This window comes from Lemur catta, chromosome 13 (genome assembly GCF_020740605.2).
Source record: "Lemur catta isolate mLemCat1 chromosome 13, mLemCat1.pri, whole genome shotgun sequence".
Classification (NCBI taxonomy): Eukaryota; Metazoa; Chordata; class Mammalia; order Primates; family Lemuridae; genus Lemur; species Lemur catta.
The window spans coordinates 61,992,982-62,008,867 of NC_059140.1; the positions used below are offsets into that span (position 1 = coordinate 61,992,982).

The following is a 15,886-nucleotide window of genomic DNA, read 5'->3' on the forward strand; positions in this document are numbered from 1 at the left end:
GCTTTGGGACTATCTACATGAAGGCAACCCGGAACATTAGAGAGTAAAATATTTAGCTAAATTATAGGCTAAAAAAATAATGCAGACAATTCCAATGAAGGCTCAGATTGATTTTTTTTAACACATTGGATAGATTCATTTTCTTAGTGTACATAGATATAACTAGCTATTAATAATCAGTAAGCAGCCATTTTGGTTTCTATTAATATTGTATTTTTGTGGGGTTTTTCTTGTTGTTGTTGTTGTTGTTTTGAGATAGGGTCTTACTCTGTTGCCTAGGCTGGAGTGCAGTGATGTGATCATAGGTCACTACAGTCTCAAACTCTTGGCCTCAGGTGATCCTCCTGCCTCAGCTATCTGGGACTACAGGTGCACACTGCCACGTCTGGCTAATTTTTGAAATTTTTTGTAGAGATAGGGTCTTGCCATGTTGCCAAGGCTGGTCTTGAACTCCTGGCTTCAAGCAATCCCTCCCTCAGTCTCACAACATGCTGGGATACAGGCATGAGCTACCCTGCCTGGCCTGGCTATAATTTTGAAATTGTATTGCTTAACAAGAATTAATTAAAAGTACTGAGTATAAACCTCAGGACAAAACTATTGAGAAATAGTAAAGGCTTTAATGTTAGACTCTAAACTATTTAGCACTATTGGTTTTGCCTAAATGTACTGTATATAACATGAAAGAGACACTTAGAATGTTAATAAGCCTGATAATGATAACAGTAACAATAGTAATGTTTATTATGGGCAAGGGCCCTGTGTTATTTCATTTATTTCCTTTAATTTGCACAAAAAAAACCTTCTTAAGAAAATGTGACCATTTATTTTATTGTTAAGGAAACTGAGAATTATAAAGAAGATAAGTATGTTTAAGTTCTCACTATGAAGACACTAAATCCTCAGGCTGAATCTTTGTGGAGGCAGAGGATTCAGCCGAGCATGAGAAGACGTTCTCAGGCCTTCTCATGGAGGGCTCACATGTTTTTGTTCCCTCTCCTGCCTGTTTGGCCTATCAACTCACCAGGGCAAATAGCTTGGGGATGGGGGACCCAACACATTCCTGAGTGTTTACCAGGATCCCGGGTGCAGTGAAGTCCTGGTTCCCAGGTCTCTCCCCGGAAGGCCCAGGTGTGGGCCTGCCTTGAATCTGTGCCTTCGAGCGGGGAAGAACAGAGGGATGGGAACCCAATTCACATGGCAGGGAGATGAGGAGTCATGAGTCAGGAGGGCGGATTAGTTTCCTATGGCTGCTATAACAAATTACCACAAATCCAGTGGATTAAAACAACGCAGATTTATTGTCTTACAGTTGTAGAAGTCAGAAGTCTAAAATGGACACACCGGGCTAAACTCGAGGTGTCAGCAGGGCTGTTTTTTCCTGCTGGCTCTAGGGGAGAATCTTTTCCCACTGCTGGAGGCTGCCCACATTCTCTAGTTCATGGCCCCTTCCTTCTTCAAAGCCAGCAATGGTGATTTAGTTCTTCTCACTTCAAATCACTCTAAAGTGACTCCATAGTCACATCTCCTTTCTGACACTTCTGCCTCCCTCTTCCACTTATAAGGACCCTTATAATTACATTGGGCCCACTGGGTAATCCAGAATAATCACTCCACTTTAAGGTCAGCTGATTGGCAACCAATATTCCATCTGCAACCTTCATTGGCCTTTACCATGGAACCTACGTAGTCACAGAGTCTGGGGATTTGGACATAGACATCTTGGGGCGCCAGTATTCTGCCTACCACAGTGGGCCTCTTGGAGGAAACAACATTTGACCTGAGACTAAAAGGATGAGTAAATATCAGGCTGCCAAAAGAGGGAGCAGGACAGGTAGTATTCCAAGCAGAGGGAACAACCTGTGCAGGACTTGTGAAATGAAGAAGAGGTTGGCATATCTGAGGAACTGAAAGTAAACCTATAGCGAGAGTTCAGAGTGTGAAGAACTTGGTAAAAGAAGCCAGACAATGCATGTCTCCTAGGTTACCTGTATTGTCTGGCTTCTCTTACCAAGTTTTTCTTCACACTCTGCTTGGAATACTACTACCTCACATCAGGTGATGTATCAGTTTCATTTTTTTCTTGGCAATACATTTCCAGGATGTCTTTGTACTCTGGCTCCAATCTGGACTGGTTGCTGTTGTCCTGAGATTTCTTTTTGCTGCTATCTTGAGAATTCCTTCATCCCTGTGTGCTGGTCTCCTATGTCTCAGACCCCATTGCTTAGTTTATTCCTTAGTTTGGAGGAAGTATATCTTCCACTAGCTCTCTTGAGGGGTCATGCATGAGAGGTCAATTCTTTAAGAACTTGCACATCGGTAACTTTTTTATTCTCTCACTGCTAGTTTGGTTAGGTAGGTATTATAGTTTGGCAATAATTTTCCCTCAACGTTAAGGCATTGCTGCATTGTTTTCTAGTTTCCAGCATTGCTGTTGAGAAGTTTGAAGTTATTAATCCTTTAATTGTGATCTGTTTGTCTCTCTCTCTCTCCACCGAAATCAGGCTATAAAAGTTAAAAGAACACAAATAAATTGGGTATAACTGGGGGAAAGATGCCCAGGGGCCCAGGGATGAAGGTAGAGGAACTCAATTTCAACTGAAAGGCTTAGACTCAAGGTCCCTGCTGATGTATCGGACACAACCCTTTTATAAAAAGGGGACACATAACAGTTGTAGAGGACAAGGGAAAACTTCCCCTTTGCCCTCTGAAGGTTCCCTGAAAATAAACTGACAAAAATCAGATTAATACGAGAAAATGGCACACAAATTTATTAATGTGCACAGGGAGAAAAATCACAGAGTGATTGCCCCACCATGCAATGCAGCACAGATATATATACTTCTTAGTGGAAAGGGAGATGGGGATGGGTGGATGTGTTTAGTGGGGATAGTAAATGATTTTTAGGGAAATTCAATGGGCTGGAAGAACATACAATGGCCTGGGATACAGTACATTGGGCCCATAGAGCAGACAATGGTTTGTGACAAAAGTTTGTTCAAGTGTGTTGACAGATTTCAGTCTTTCTTCTTGCAATATGAGATCAGTTAATGAAAACTCAGGGAAGGAACCAGAAGCAATTAGTTCCTTCTTTGGTGGGACCAGACTTTAGGCAGATAAGGGAACTTCTGAGAACAACTGCATCCTGTGCTTTGGGAGAGACAGAACATTGAGAAACGGGAGTGGGGGTGGGTCAGAGAGGCCTTGAGCGTTCTTGTTCCATTCAGCCTGTCAAAGCACCTTATTTGGGGGTATTGGTTTTTGAGCCCCAACATAGTGTAGCTCCCAGGTTCTGGGTCCCGGTGTCACCTCTCTTTAAGATAAACAACCTATCTTATCATTGTCCTGATTTTTTTTCATCATCCAATTACTCAGCTGATCTGAGCTGGTAAATCTGTTGTTAGTTAAATGATTACATAACTCTGAAAAGGTTTGGAATTATACAGAAATGACAAGCTAAATTATACAGAAATGATAAGCTAAATCAGACCCATAGTACTAATGTTTTTTAGTATTAACCATTAAGTATTAATATAAGACAATTTGCATATGTTTGCTATTTATGTGAAATGTAATAGTAAAGACAGAAATTACCCTCTTTAGAGAATCTCACGGATTACCTTGTGACTTCAATTTAAAATGTAACATTGATTTTATACATGTGATTTTAAAATTGAAAGTAACAAATACAAGAGAATCTTGTAAAGTGTATGAACTGCACTGGTTGTGTTAGGAGAACTGTGTTGCAAGCCTGTCCTGTCAGGCTGCCAGGTCTTCATGAGGGCATCCCTGGGCTACACCAAAATAGATAACCAGATAGATTTGATTCATGGATCATAGTTTGCTGACCCCTGGTCATAAAAATTAAAAGAATATTAAATAAATGCAGACAGTAACATAAATAAACTAGATTTCCAAGGACAGCTCACGAGACTTCATGCGGGTTTCCCTAGAAATGTGTTTTCCAACCCATGCACCAAGACCCTTGGGGGGGGACCCAAGGTTATTGCAGGGGGTCCTCAAATTCAATATGCATTTTATAATGGACACTAAAAATATTACCATCTATTTTACAGGGACTCAAAGTTTTTAAAATTCACTTTTAATTCAAAGGGATCTTCATAGAGGAAAGGTTGGAAATTTCTGTGTATTTCTTAGTATTCTGTGTGTATTAGCACAGGCTGTTGGTACTTAGGGTAACGGCAGAGTTTGGGTGTCCAAGGGCTGTATAGGAAAGGGAGGAGTCTGGTACCTTTGTATGCATGCGCCACACAGTCGTGAGGGTGGAGGACTTGGTAAGGTGAGAGAGGGGTAGAAAAAGTTATGCACTTATTTCCCTGCCCTAGACAGGGAAGCATTCCAATGACCTTCCCCCACAGGCTGGGGATTATATTTGTTTTTATGGCCAGGATTCAGGTGACACTTTAACCAGTCCAAACTGTATTGATTTCAAAACAAAGTATGGACAAAAATCCAAGGACTTACCTAGAGTTCAAGTTGGAGAACAGAAAAGGGATTGTTTAAACCCAATCTGGGGCCTGAGCTGGAGAAACAGGAGAAGGGAATGAGAGAGAGATGGCCCTGGGCCCTGGTTCTGGCATAGACCAGTGACCTCATGAAAACTCTGTTCCCTTATCTGTAAAATGGAAATAACACTTCTTTGGCTTGAATGAACGAATGAATGTAAAGCTTCCTAGAGCAGCACTTTGTTCAATAGGTGCAAGTGTTATTCATATACATTTACTCTCTGACCCAGCAATCCCACTTCTAGGAATTTACCCTAAAGCTACACCCACTCCAATAAAAGCAATAGATAGAAACATTTGCTCATTATACTATTATCTGTCATAGAAAAAGAATGCAAACAACCTATAGGCCATATATATATTAATATTAATTTTTGATTGCTGCGTAATAGCAAATACATCACCACAAATTTAGCAGCTTAAAATCATAGGCACTTATTAGCTCACAGTTCTGTAGATCAGAAGTCTGGCACGGCATGGCTGGGCTCTGTACTCAGGGTACCACAAGGCTGGAAATCAAGCTGTTGGTCGGGCTTAGTTCTCATCTAGAGAACTGAGGAGAATGAATGGTTCCAAGCGCCTCCTTACTGTTGGCAGGATGGTAGGACTGAGGTTGCCGTTTCCTTGCTGGTCGCCAACTAGTGGCTACTCTCAGCTCCTAGAGGCCACCTGCATTTCTTGTCATGGGACTCCTCCATTTTCAAGCCAGTAATGGCACATCAAATCCTTCTTGCGATTTGAATCTCTGACTTCCACTTCTGTGATCAGCAAGGGAAAATGTTTTGTTTTAAAAGGCTCATGTGATTATGTAAGGTCCACTGGATAATTTCCCTATCATAGGGTCAACTGATTTGGGACCTTAATTTCATATTTAAAATCTTTTCGCAGCATTAGCTTCATTAGTGTTTGATTGAATACTTGGGAGAAAGTGTGTGTATACCAGAGGCCAAGAATCTTGGAGGCTGTCTTAGAATTCTGCCTGTTATACTACAGGAAGCTGACCAAATAGTCCAGGGTCCGTCCAAACCATGGAGAACTATACCACAATAATAGAGGATGAAGAAGGCCTCTGGGAACTCTGGAGTGATTTGCAAAATACTCATCACATAATCTTAAGTGAAAAAGGCATGGTGGAATAAAGTGTGCTCCCTTTTGCGTAAGAAAAAAATATATATGTATTGTGGTAGACAGCCTCAAGCTGCTATGTTGTGAGTAGTTTTATGGAGAGGCCCACATTGCAAGAAACTGATGTCTTCAGCTATTGTGGGTTGCACTGTGTCCCCCCACCAAAAAATAAAAGATGTGTTGAAGTCCTAACTGTGAATGTGACCTTATTTGGAAATAGGATCTTTGCAGAAGTGACCAAATTAGATGAAATTATACTGGATTAAGGTGGGTCCTAATCCAATGACTGATGTCCTCATAGGAAGGAAGTTTGGGCACAGAGACACAGAGGCAAGAGACATGTGAAGGCAGAGGCAGAGACTGGAATGATGCAGCTGCAAGCTAAGGAATGCCAAGGACGGCCAGCAACCACCAAAAGCTAGGAGAGAGGCAAGGAAGGATTTTCTCCTAGAGTCATCAAAGAGAACATGGCCTGCTGACATCGTGATTTCAGATTTTTAGCCTTCGGAACTGTGAGAAAATAAATTCCTGTTTTTTTAAGCCATCCTGTTTGTGGTAATTTGTTATGGCAGCCTCAGGAAATGACAACGTCAGCCAGTGGCCAGGGAGGACCTGAAGCCTGCCAACAGCCACGTGAGTGAGATTGAAAGAGAATCTTCTGCCGCCTGCTGACAGCTGGGCTGACTGAGCTCGGAAGTGGATCCTCTCCTGTCCCAGTCAAGCCTTGAGATGACTGTAGCCCTAGACGACAACTTGATTGCAGCCTGTGAGAAACCTGGAGTCAGAGGTACCTACCAAAGCCACTCCTGGATTTCTGACCCCCAGAAACTGTGAGGTAATAGAAGTTTGTTGTTTTAAGCTGATACATTTTGTAATAATTTGTTATACAGCAAAAGATAACTAATGCATACACACACACACACACACACACACACACACACACACGTGCAAACTCAATCTAGAGGGGCAATGGAAGAATAATCTAGAAACTAATGATGGTTAGTTACTAATAGGAGGTAGTTACTGGTTACTGATGGTTACTGATGGGGTGATTGGGAATGAGTGCAGGGAATAGAAATGGGAGTGAGAATTCTCTGAGTATAACTTTTATTAATGTAAGATTTGATTTTGGGCCAGGTGCGGTGGCTCACGCCTGTAATCCTAGCACTCTGGGAGGCCGAGGCAAGTAGATCGTTTGAGCTCAGGAGTTCGAGACCAGCCTGAGCAAGAGCGAGACCCTGTCTCTACTAAAAATAGAAAGAAATTAGCTGGACAACTAAAAATATATAGAGAAAAATTAGCTGGGCATGGTGGTGCATGCTTGTAGTCCCAGCTACTCGGGAGGCTGAGGCAGAAGGATTGCTTGAGCCCAGGAGTTTGAGGTTGCTGTGAGCTAGGCTGATGCCATGGCACTCTAGCCTGAGCAACAGAGTGAGACTCTGTCTCAAAAAAAGAAAAAAAAAGATTTGATTTTGAACCATATAAATTTCTCCCACATCTAAAAAATGAAATTACATAAAAGAGATGAAAAAATAAAATTCTAAAATTGATGCAAATAAAAATGATAAATCTAATACTATGTCAAATTGATAACATAATGACACTGAAAAGCAAAGTAATGCAAGCAACTTTGGAACACAGTACTCTTATTGCACTGCACACCCTTTAAAAGGATACATTCTAAAGACAAAAAAAGCAGAAAGAAATCTTGAGCTTAGAAGGTTCGTTGCTGGTGATCTCAACTATTTTGTGTAAATTGTACGATAGAATAAACGAGCAAATATCGATGCTGTTGGGAACAGAGTTTTCGTTGTGGGAGAAGGGAGACAAATATGGAAAGGGGAAGGCTAGAATGAACTCTATGATGTTGGATTTTGAATTGGAGGTATCAGTATGAATTCATGATTTAAAAATGTATCTGGGTAAAGGTTATGCTGTTCATGGTACGGTTATCTCAATTTTTTGGTCGGTTTGTACGTTTTCAACCTAAAAAGCTAGGGTATAAAAATAAGTGCAAGTTTACTTCCTTCCGACCGTGGAGGTTCACGTGGACACAGAGAACCAGCCCCCTGAGAAGGCGCCTTTTCCGTGGCTCTCGGCGCGTTTGGCAAGTTTCTCTTTCACCGCCGAGAAGAGACCAGAGGCAGCGGGAGTCGTCACCGAAGCCCCAGCAGCTCCCGCGGAAGATCCCGGAAGGGAAGCGGCCGGGCCCCTAGCCCTCCGCGGGGAGGCCAGGGGTGTGGCCGGGGGTGTGTGTCCAGGGCGTGGCTGGTGCCCGCAGCGACCAATGGGAGCTGAGTAGGCGGGCGGGCCCGGAACGGGGCTGCGCGCATGCGTCTGGGCCGGCCCGGCACTTGGCTGCCTTATTTCCACCTCCCGCGCGGCCTCCAGCTCTGGCCGACCCGGATCCGGGTTGGAGGAGTTGGGGCGCCCCGCCGCAGCCGTCGCCGGGTAAGTGCCTGGCCGGCGCCTCCTCTCGTCCGTCCGCTCCGCTTCCCCCCCTGGCGCCCGGAACCCGGGGCTGGCGATGCCGCTGGGGCCGCGGTCTCTGGAGAACCTGGACGCGGCCGGGCGTGCTCGGGGCTGCCTTGCTCTCCGGTTCGCGTGCGGGGCCGGGCGTGCTCGGTGGGGCGCGAGGTTCCGGGGACCCGCTTGGGGACTCGACTGGGGACTGGGTCCCGCTCCTCGGGCTCCTGCCGCTTTGGGTCGAGTGGGTCCTGCAGGGCCCTGATCACTGTTGTTGGTGTTGGGTGGTCCCTGTTCCAACATCACTAAATCCCGCCTGAAGCCCATTCTGCCGTTTGGGCGTTTGCACCCTTGCACGGCGGTTTGCATCGTTGCACCGCGGTTTGCACCCTTGCACCGCGGTTTGCTTCTCCTGCCTGTGCATCCCTCCCACTCGTAGCTTCATTCAGATGGTGCAGCCTGAGGCCCGGCAGCCTCGTACTCTGGGAAAGGGAACGCTAGACTGGAACATTTGCAGGGACGGGGTGAATGAATTTGTTCGCAAAGTTTACGTAGCTCTGGGGTTTAAGGTCTTTCTAGGTGTAATTTCATGTAAAGCAGTTGCGATGATCAGCAGTTATTGTTCCTGCGCAAGAATGGCAAAACAATGTCGGAACTGCTGCGCGGATCCTACGTTCGTCCTGCTTGTGTAGTGAGAAAGTTAAAAGGCAGGCATTTCTGTTTTGGCTTTGCCACTTCCTTGGGCTCAGTTAATTCATGTGAAATGAGAAAATGATTTCTAAGGTTCCTTTAAAACCCCACATTCTGTAAGTCTGCGATGAGCTTATTTTCGTTCTGCATCTTTAAAAAGAATAGGAAATAGGAAAAGTTCACGAAAGGGCAGTCCAGCAAGAAACAAAAATTTATGAGAACACAGACGTTTAGGGACTGTGATTACAGTTTAAGATAGCAGCCTGGAAAGGGAACGGCAAGTAAAATTGAAAGGAGTTACCAAGAATTAATTATATAAGAGAAACTTGGAAAGCTTTCAGAGGTACTGGCAGCAAGTATTATGCTATATTTGATTACCTCTCTTTACAGCGGCACAAATGAGGTCAGGAGAAAATAAATACTAAGTAACCATGTAAGAAAATGTAGTGGAGAGGATGTGTAACTTAGCATGCATGCATCTTAAGTGTGGGGAGAATCTTTTGGAATTCTTCATTTGTATAATTATTTCCATTTGTATTTCCCCTGCAAAAAAACCCTGCATTTTTTTTTCTGAATGTGTAGAATTCCCTACCCTTCCATCCGCCAGTATTTTTTAACAGCTGTTGGAAAATAGCCTTTGTCTACAAAGAAGTACGTAGAGAAAAGATCATGCGGTCCTTCAGAAATAACTTTTTCTTTTTTTTTTTTTGAGACAGAGTCTCTCTCACTCTGTTGCCCCAGCTAGAGTGCTGTGGCGTCAGCCTAGCTCACAGCAACCTCAAACTCCTGGGCTCAAGCGATTCTCCTGCCTCAGCCTTCCGAGTAGCTGGGACTACAGGCATGTGCCACCATGCCCGGCTAATTTTTTTCTGTATATATTTTTAGTTGTCCAGCTAATTTCCTTTCTATTTTTAGCAGAGACGGGGTCTCGCTCTTGCTCAGGCTGGTCTCGAACTCCTGAGCTCAAAGGATCCATCTGCCTCGACCTCCCAGAGTGCTAGGATTACAGGTGTGAGCCACCACGCCTGGCCTTCAGAGATAACTTAATTTGAACACTCGGTGGCTGTGACTAGGGAAAGTCACTTTTTCTTCACTGAAGCGGTGTTTGCTCAGTTGTGGAATGTAGACAATGATGCCTATTTCATAGGGTTTCAAGGATCAAATAAAATCATTTGTGTGGAAAATGTATAGCAATGCCTGATATCAGTTATTCAATAACGACAACTAATGTTGTTAGTATTGTGTTTATAATGCTGCAAAGAGAAGTGATCCCTGGGTTTCAATGTGGCTTAGAGAGTGTGGCTGAAAGAGAAGTGCAAAGTGGGAAGTGATCTACAACCACTGCCTGACACTGGAATTTCGGTGAAGTTGTAATCCTTTCCCTGAGATGCTGCTGAGATGCTATTAACTGCTAATAAGGACACATTAATCTTTGACTGTCTTGGCATGTCAGTCTTGGCACTTCAGTAGATAGGTTTGGAATTTTTCAAAAAAACTATACTTGTAAGTTAAGGAATGTGTGTGAGGAGACACCCTCCAAAGAGGACACAAAAACAAAGTAATAGGTTAGTTTATGGAACAGAGATTTCAGCCTAAGATATCTGAAGCCCTGTCACAGCTTGCTGTGACCAATACAGCTTGGACATACACTCACCTATTCCAGTCTGAACTAGAGCCTTTTTGAATGTTTGGCCAACTACTGAGGTTGTCTGGTTCTTATTTAAGCCAAATTATTTATTCTTTTACTCAGTGAAAATTAATTTGGGAAGGCCCAGTAGTCTTAACTGCTTAGGGATCTACTCCTAGCCTTTGGAAAGGAAAAGAGAATCCCTCTAATTAGCTGACTTTCAAAAATTGTAATTGAGATGAGCATGCATGTGCACAGAGGGAAGTAAAATTCAGTGGAAATCAGGGGGTGGGGGAAGGAGGGGTGTGCAAAAACCTACCTAATGGGTACAATGAACACTATCTGGGTGATAGGCACACTTATGGCCTTGACTCAAGCATTGCAAAAGTGATCCATGTAAGCAAAAACGTACCCCCGTAATATTTTGAAATAAAAAAAATTGTAATTGAATAGAAAGTCCTTTCTTATTAAAGTTTAACCATGGATGCTGATGGAGTAGACACTCATTTGTGGAAGGTAAGTTTTATTTTGGCAGAAACCTCTTGGGAACTTATGGGTATGTGGTTCCTCCCACATGATTCAAAACTATGAAGAGGCAATTCCACAATAAGCCTCTAGGTTTTAACTTAACTAACTAAAAACTTAATATCAAAACTGATAGAGGAAAAAGTAGCCAAATCTCATTAAAACTAAACCAGCAAACAAATATAAGTAGTGGCAGAAAATTAGAAAGTTAATTAGTGAGACAGCATGAGGTCATACAGCAGTATAGTTAAAACTTGTTAAATTAAAGATTAATTATAATCCTATTTTTCTTACATTTTTGCTGACATTTTGGAAGATGTCTTGTGTTTAGTGTATCTAATGTATCAAATACATACATACATGTGTATTCATTGTAGATAAAAATTACTGCTAAAGAAGATGAATAAAAAAAATCAGGTTGGGTGCCATGGCTTATGCCTATAATCCCAGCACTTTTTGAGGCTGAGGCAGGAGGATCACTTGAGGCCAAGAATTCAAGACCAGCCTGGGCAACATAGTGAGACGCTGTCTCTACAAAACATTAAATAAAAAAAGAATCAACTGTAACGAGACTGGGTTTTATAGTCTGTTTGTGGGAATAGTAATATTTGTCCTCCTATTCCAAACTTGTTGAGGGGATCCACTGAAATCATTTATATAGGATATTTTGTTAGTTACAGTACTTCTACATGTGCCCCTGTTAGATAGTTATTGTTTTGCCTTTTTTTTTTTTTTTTTTTGAGTCAAGATCTTGATAAACGTATGTTGCCCAGGCTGGTCTCAAACTCCTGAGTTCAAGCAATCCTCTTGCCCCAGCCTCCCGAATAGCTGGGACTACAGGTGTGTTCAACCAGCAAAGTCCAAGAATGGGTTGAGGAAGTTAGTACTGGATAGTAAACGAATTATTGGATTTATTATGAATGTGTTCTTACAATCTGTAACTTATAGTGTTTATTATATAAGTTTTGAATTTACTAAGGCAAAGAATTAGTTCAGTACCGGAATTATTAAATGTTTTCAAGGATAATAGGGAGATGAGAGGAGTTTTGGGGGCAGAGTTTGCTCTTTGGTACTGAAATACATAAAAACATGATGGTTTTCAAGTTCTATTATTTTTATTTATTTATTTTATTTTTCTCAGACAGAGTCTCGCTCTGTTGCCCGGCTACAGTGCCCTGACATCAGCCTAGTTCACAGCAACCTCAAACAACCCTCCCACCTCAGCCTCCCAGAGTGCTGGGATTACAGATGTGAGCCACTGTGCCCGGCCTCAAGTTCTATTTTTAAGGAATCTTCTACCTTACTCATTTGTTACTATTCTGAATTTGATTAATATCCATAAATGAGAAATAACTATTATTAGATTTATTTGAGGTCCTCTTTGGGGGTCCTTGTGTTTTCTCTTAGCCTAAGCAAGCTCCTCGGCCTATGTTGAGAACTGACATTCTGGGCAATTGTCACTTATAGTAGGCCTCTCCTGGGAAAAGTGGACTTGGGAAATTCCTAAACGTAAGCAAAGTAAAAACATTGGACATACCTACTTGCCAATAATGATTCCAATAAATTAGCACTTTTCTCTTCAACCAACAATGGTTATAGTTGATACTATACACAAGTGTATCAGTTTGCATGTGTTTTCTGTTAATGGGCACAGGGCCAGGTTTACCAACTCGAATCTCATACAACAGCAGAATATAAGATGAAAGACCTGGGTGGGCTGTGGCATGCAAGTGAGTAGATGTCACAGTGAGCAAGGGCCTGTTAAGGGAAAGGAGGATGAGAGGCAACATTTGTGAGTGTCTTTAAAATATATACTATTTAATCCCCACAATAGGCCTACCGCTAGGCATTTTATTTAGCTTTGTGAATAAAAGGCTCTACCCCTAATTGGTTCCATTGGCTGCCGTGGTGGTGATGGTGTTGATAGAGAAAAAATCCTAGATTGGAGATTAATAAAAATTTTCCTAGGAAGGATGTGGTGTGGGTCTGACCCCAGAGTCTGCCTAATCCCTTCACGCCAAGCTGCCTTCCAGGTAGTAACATGATATGGCTAAGAGAGGTGAGCTGACATTTACTGAGTGTAGACTAGAAGTAGCCTGTGTCATTTTCAGTAATTGTCATTTTACCATATGAACCAGGTTAGCAACATTCTTCTGCTCCAGTACACCTGAGGAATGTGAGCGACTCACTAAGACAGCGGCAACGAATAGCAAATACTGCATGAAGAACAGATTTAAGATAAAATAGACTACCCAGAAAACAGCCTCCGCCGCACTGCACTGAGTATATGCAAACACATCAAGGTATCAGCATAGCCGATCACTTCTTGAAGCCTGAGTAAAAATGAAGGCCCCTGATAAAGTGAGATTAGAAATTGCTGAGTTGGCGTTTAGGAAACAAGAGTGCTTTGCTTTATTAAGGCGAGGCTCCTCTTGGGAACCGTTGCAGGGGGGTTTCAGTGCTAGCACCTGGTGGCGCCCCCCCCAATAAATCCCAGGGAGAGTTTAGAACAGAAACTGCCTGGGTGAGAAGTTCCAACTTTGAAACGTCTTACTCTTGTGTCCAGGAAAAAGCCTGCTGGAGGTGATGCTTCTGTAAAGCGAAGGAGAAGAGACGGCGTGAGAATGTCAGCCCTCAACTGGCAGCCGTTTGTGTACGGGGGTCTGGCCTCCATCACGGCCGAGTGTGGTAAGGAGCCGGGCGCTGGAGTTGCTTTGCCCGCTGCGCGTGGTGTGTTCGAAACTTACAGTTGTGATTTGGTGTTTGGTGTGAATGTAGTTCAAGGGCAGGATGTGAGATTGTGAAACATTAATCGCAGAATCCAAAAATGGCTTCTTTTGGTAATGTTTTTACGACAAAATCGTCATTTTGGCTACTTATTAGCAGTTTAGGGTTCAAAGTTTAGTGGGGAGAAAGTTGAGCCTGTTGACCAAACAAGTTTTATGAATCATGTTTGGATTGCAGCTGTGCCTATTTTTTTGTCCTCTCTCCTGTTTTGCCACTGTTAACCCATTTGGCTATAAAGAGGTTTGAGAAGCGCAAGGGTCTTTCCTGATCCAGATTAGATGGACTGTAATTATTCAGTCACTTCCCAGTTGCACACATTATCCAGATCTCATTTGTGTCTTCCCCATCAGTTGGGTTCTGCATCAGATCCTGTTTGTTTTGTGTTGTTTGTTCTCTGGAATCATTCATTAAGCAAATATTGGTTGAGCAGCTGCTGAGCACCCTGCACTGGGCTGGACATTTCATCGTGTCTAGGGCTCAGTTGCTGCTGTCCAGGACAGACACGGCCCCTGAGGAGCCAGGGACATCTGGGCCAAGGGGTGAGACACAGCCACCACCCACCTGCGGGCTCAGGTTCTCTTTGCGGGTGGGCCTTCCCATTGACACAGTGAGTCAAGGTTACTGACTAAGGATGGGTTTTATGTATTTGAGTGGACAATTAGGTACTATATTAAACATATTTACCTGCTTTATTAGATTTAATTTTAGGCTATACAACTCTCTTTCCTAAGTGTTCCTACTTAGGGGAACTCCTTTGGAAATGAACTTTTTTACCTCTCTTTGTTCACAGCAAATCCAATTTTAGCCTTCACACTATGTACACAACAGTTAACTTATGTTTTCAAATGGCCTTCCTGTTTGTGTAAATCATTCTACGTATCTACTCTGTCCAGCAATGCAGCCTACTCAAATCCTATGTAGAATAAGATGAGGTATAAATAAGTGTAAAGAAAAGAAAATATATTTATGCATTTTTAGAGGGGTTGTTAATCTTTTAGTTACTCAATTGTTTTAAATAGAAAAAAAATTGCAAAATGTCTGCCACTTCTTAATCTGTTTCTTAATTTACCTTATATTTACATAGTATAATACTGTGTATCCTTTATTTAGTGGAATTTCTTTTTATTAAGTGAAATATTTCTTTCTTTAAAATTTTAAGGTACCTTTCCGATTGATTTAACCAAGACCCGGCTCCAGATTCAAGGCCAGACGAACGATGCCAACTTTAAAGAAATTAGGTATCGAGGAATGTTGCATGCACTCGTGAGGATAGGCAGAGAGGAAGGGCTGAAAGCGCTGTATTCGGGGTGAGTGGCCCATTGTGCATTTCTGTGTCACTGTTGAACCTTTTAAATGGATACACATCAGGCTAAGACTTCATAGAGCAAAAATAAAAGTTTGAGATATATTTGAAAAGAGTAGTTACCATGGTAGATTTTCCACTTTAAATTTTAGCTTTAGTTTCTGGATGTATATTTTCTGCAGCAAATGTTTTGATGAAACTATGTTTTTATTATATCCAAGCGCAGACCACAATACAAAAGTTACATTTGTTTAAAAATATCCTGTTGTTCCCTTTTTCACTCTCTGAAAATAGCCCTTTCCCTTAGCTATTCTAAATTACCACGGTTTTTGCTGTAATGACAATGCTCTAGTGTGGGTAAGAGCTGTAGTGAACTACTTTTCACTCATTCAGCATTTAACGGACAGTGTTCTGTGGGTGCTGGATGGGAAAGTGAGTAAGTGCCTGTGTCCGCTGGAGTCCCTGCAGGAAACAGAATTGACTCGGTGGTTTAAGTGAAGAGACACCAGCAAAGGGACTGCTTAAGGGTTAAGGGAGCACCTGAAGGGTAGATACTGAGAAACATGGAAACTCAAAGCTTCCCGACCCTAGGACCAAAGGGGCCAGGGCAGGGCCAGTGTTCCCAGAGCCCACTGCTAGGGCCGGGGCCTTGAAGGAGAGGACAGTGGTTGTTGAGGGATGCTTTGATAGTGCCAGGTAGGGGAAGAAATCCTCTATTCTTTTTCCTCCCTCCCTCCCCTCTCCTACGGCTGAACCCACCTAGAAGCCAGCTGGCAAGGGAGCCCAGGCAATGGAAGCCATAGGTGGCAGCATCTTGGGACACAGAGAAGGGCAAGA

At 42.7% G+C, this 15,886-nt stretch overlaps 1 protein-coding gene across 8 annotated transcripts in view; it reads left to right on the top strand.

The window, feature by feature from the left end:
* SLC25A30 (solute carrier family 25 member 30) overlaps positions 1-15,886 on the top strand; it is a 38,588-nt gene that overhangs the window by 13,722 nt on the left and 8,980 nt on the right. Inside the window, exons 1-4 of one of the 8 annotated variants that reach the window (XM_045567249.1) lie at positions 5,957-6,486; positions 13,098-13,262; positions 13,526-13,647; positions 14,906-15,053. In XM_045567249.1, the coding sequence (XP_045423205.1) occupies positions 13,584-13,647; positions 14,906-15,053 (212 nt within the window). In that variant the 5' untranslated portion in view covers positions 5,957-6,486; positions 13,098-13,262; positions 13,526-13,583. Of the gene's footprint in view, positions 1-5,956; positions 6,487-8,022; positions 8,103-13,097; positions 13,263-13,525; positions 13,648-14,905; positions 15,054-15,886 lie in introns of those variants that run through there. The other 7 variants (XM_045567252.1, XM_045567250.1, XM_045567253.1 and 4 more) reach the window with 7 other exon arrangements.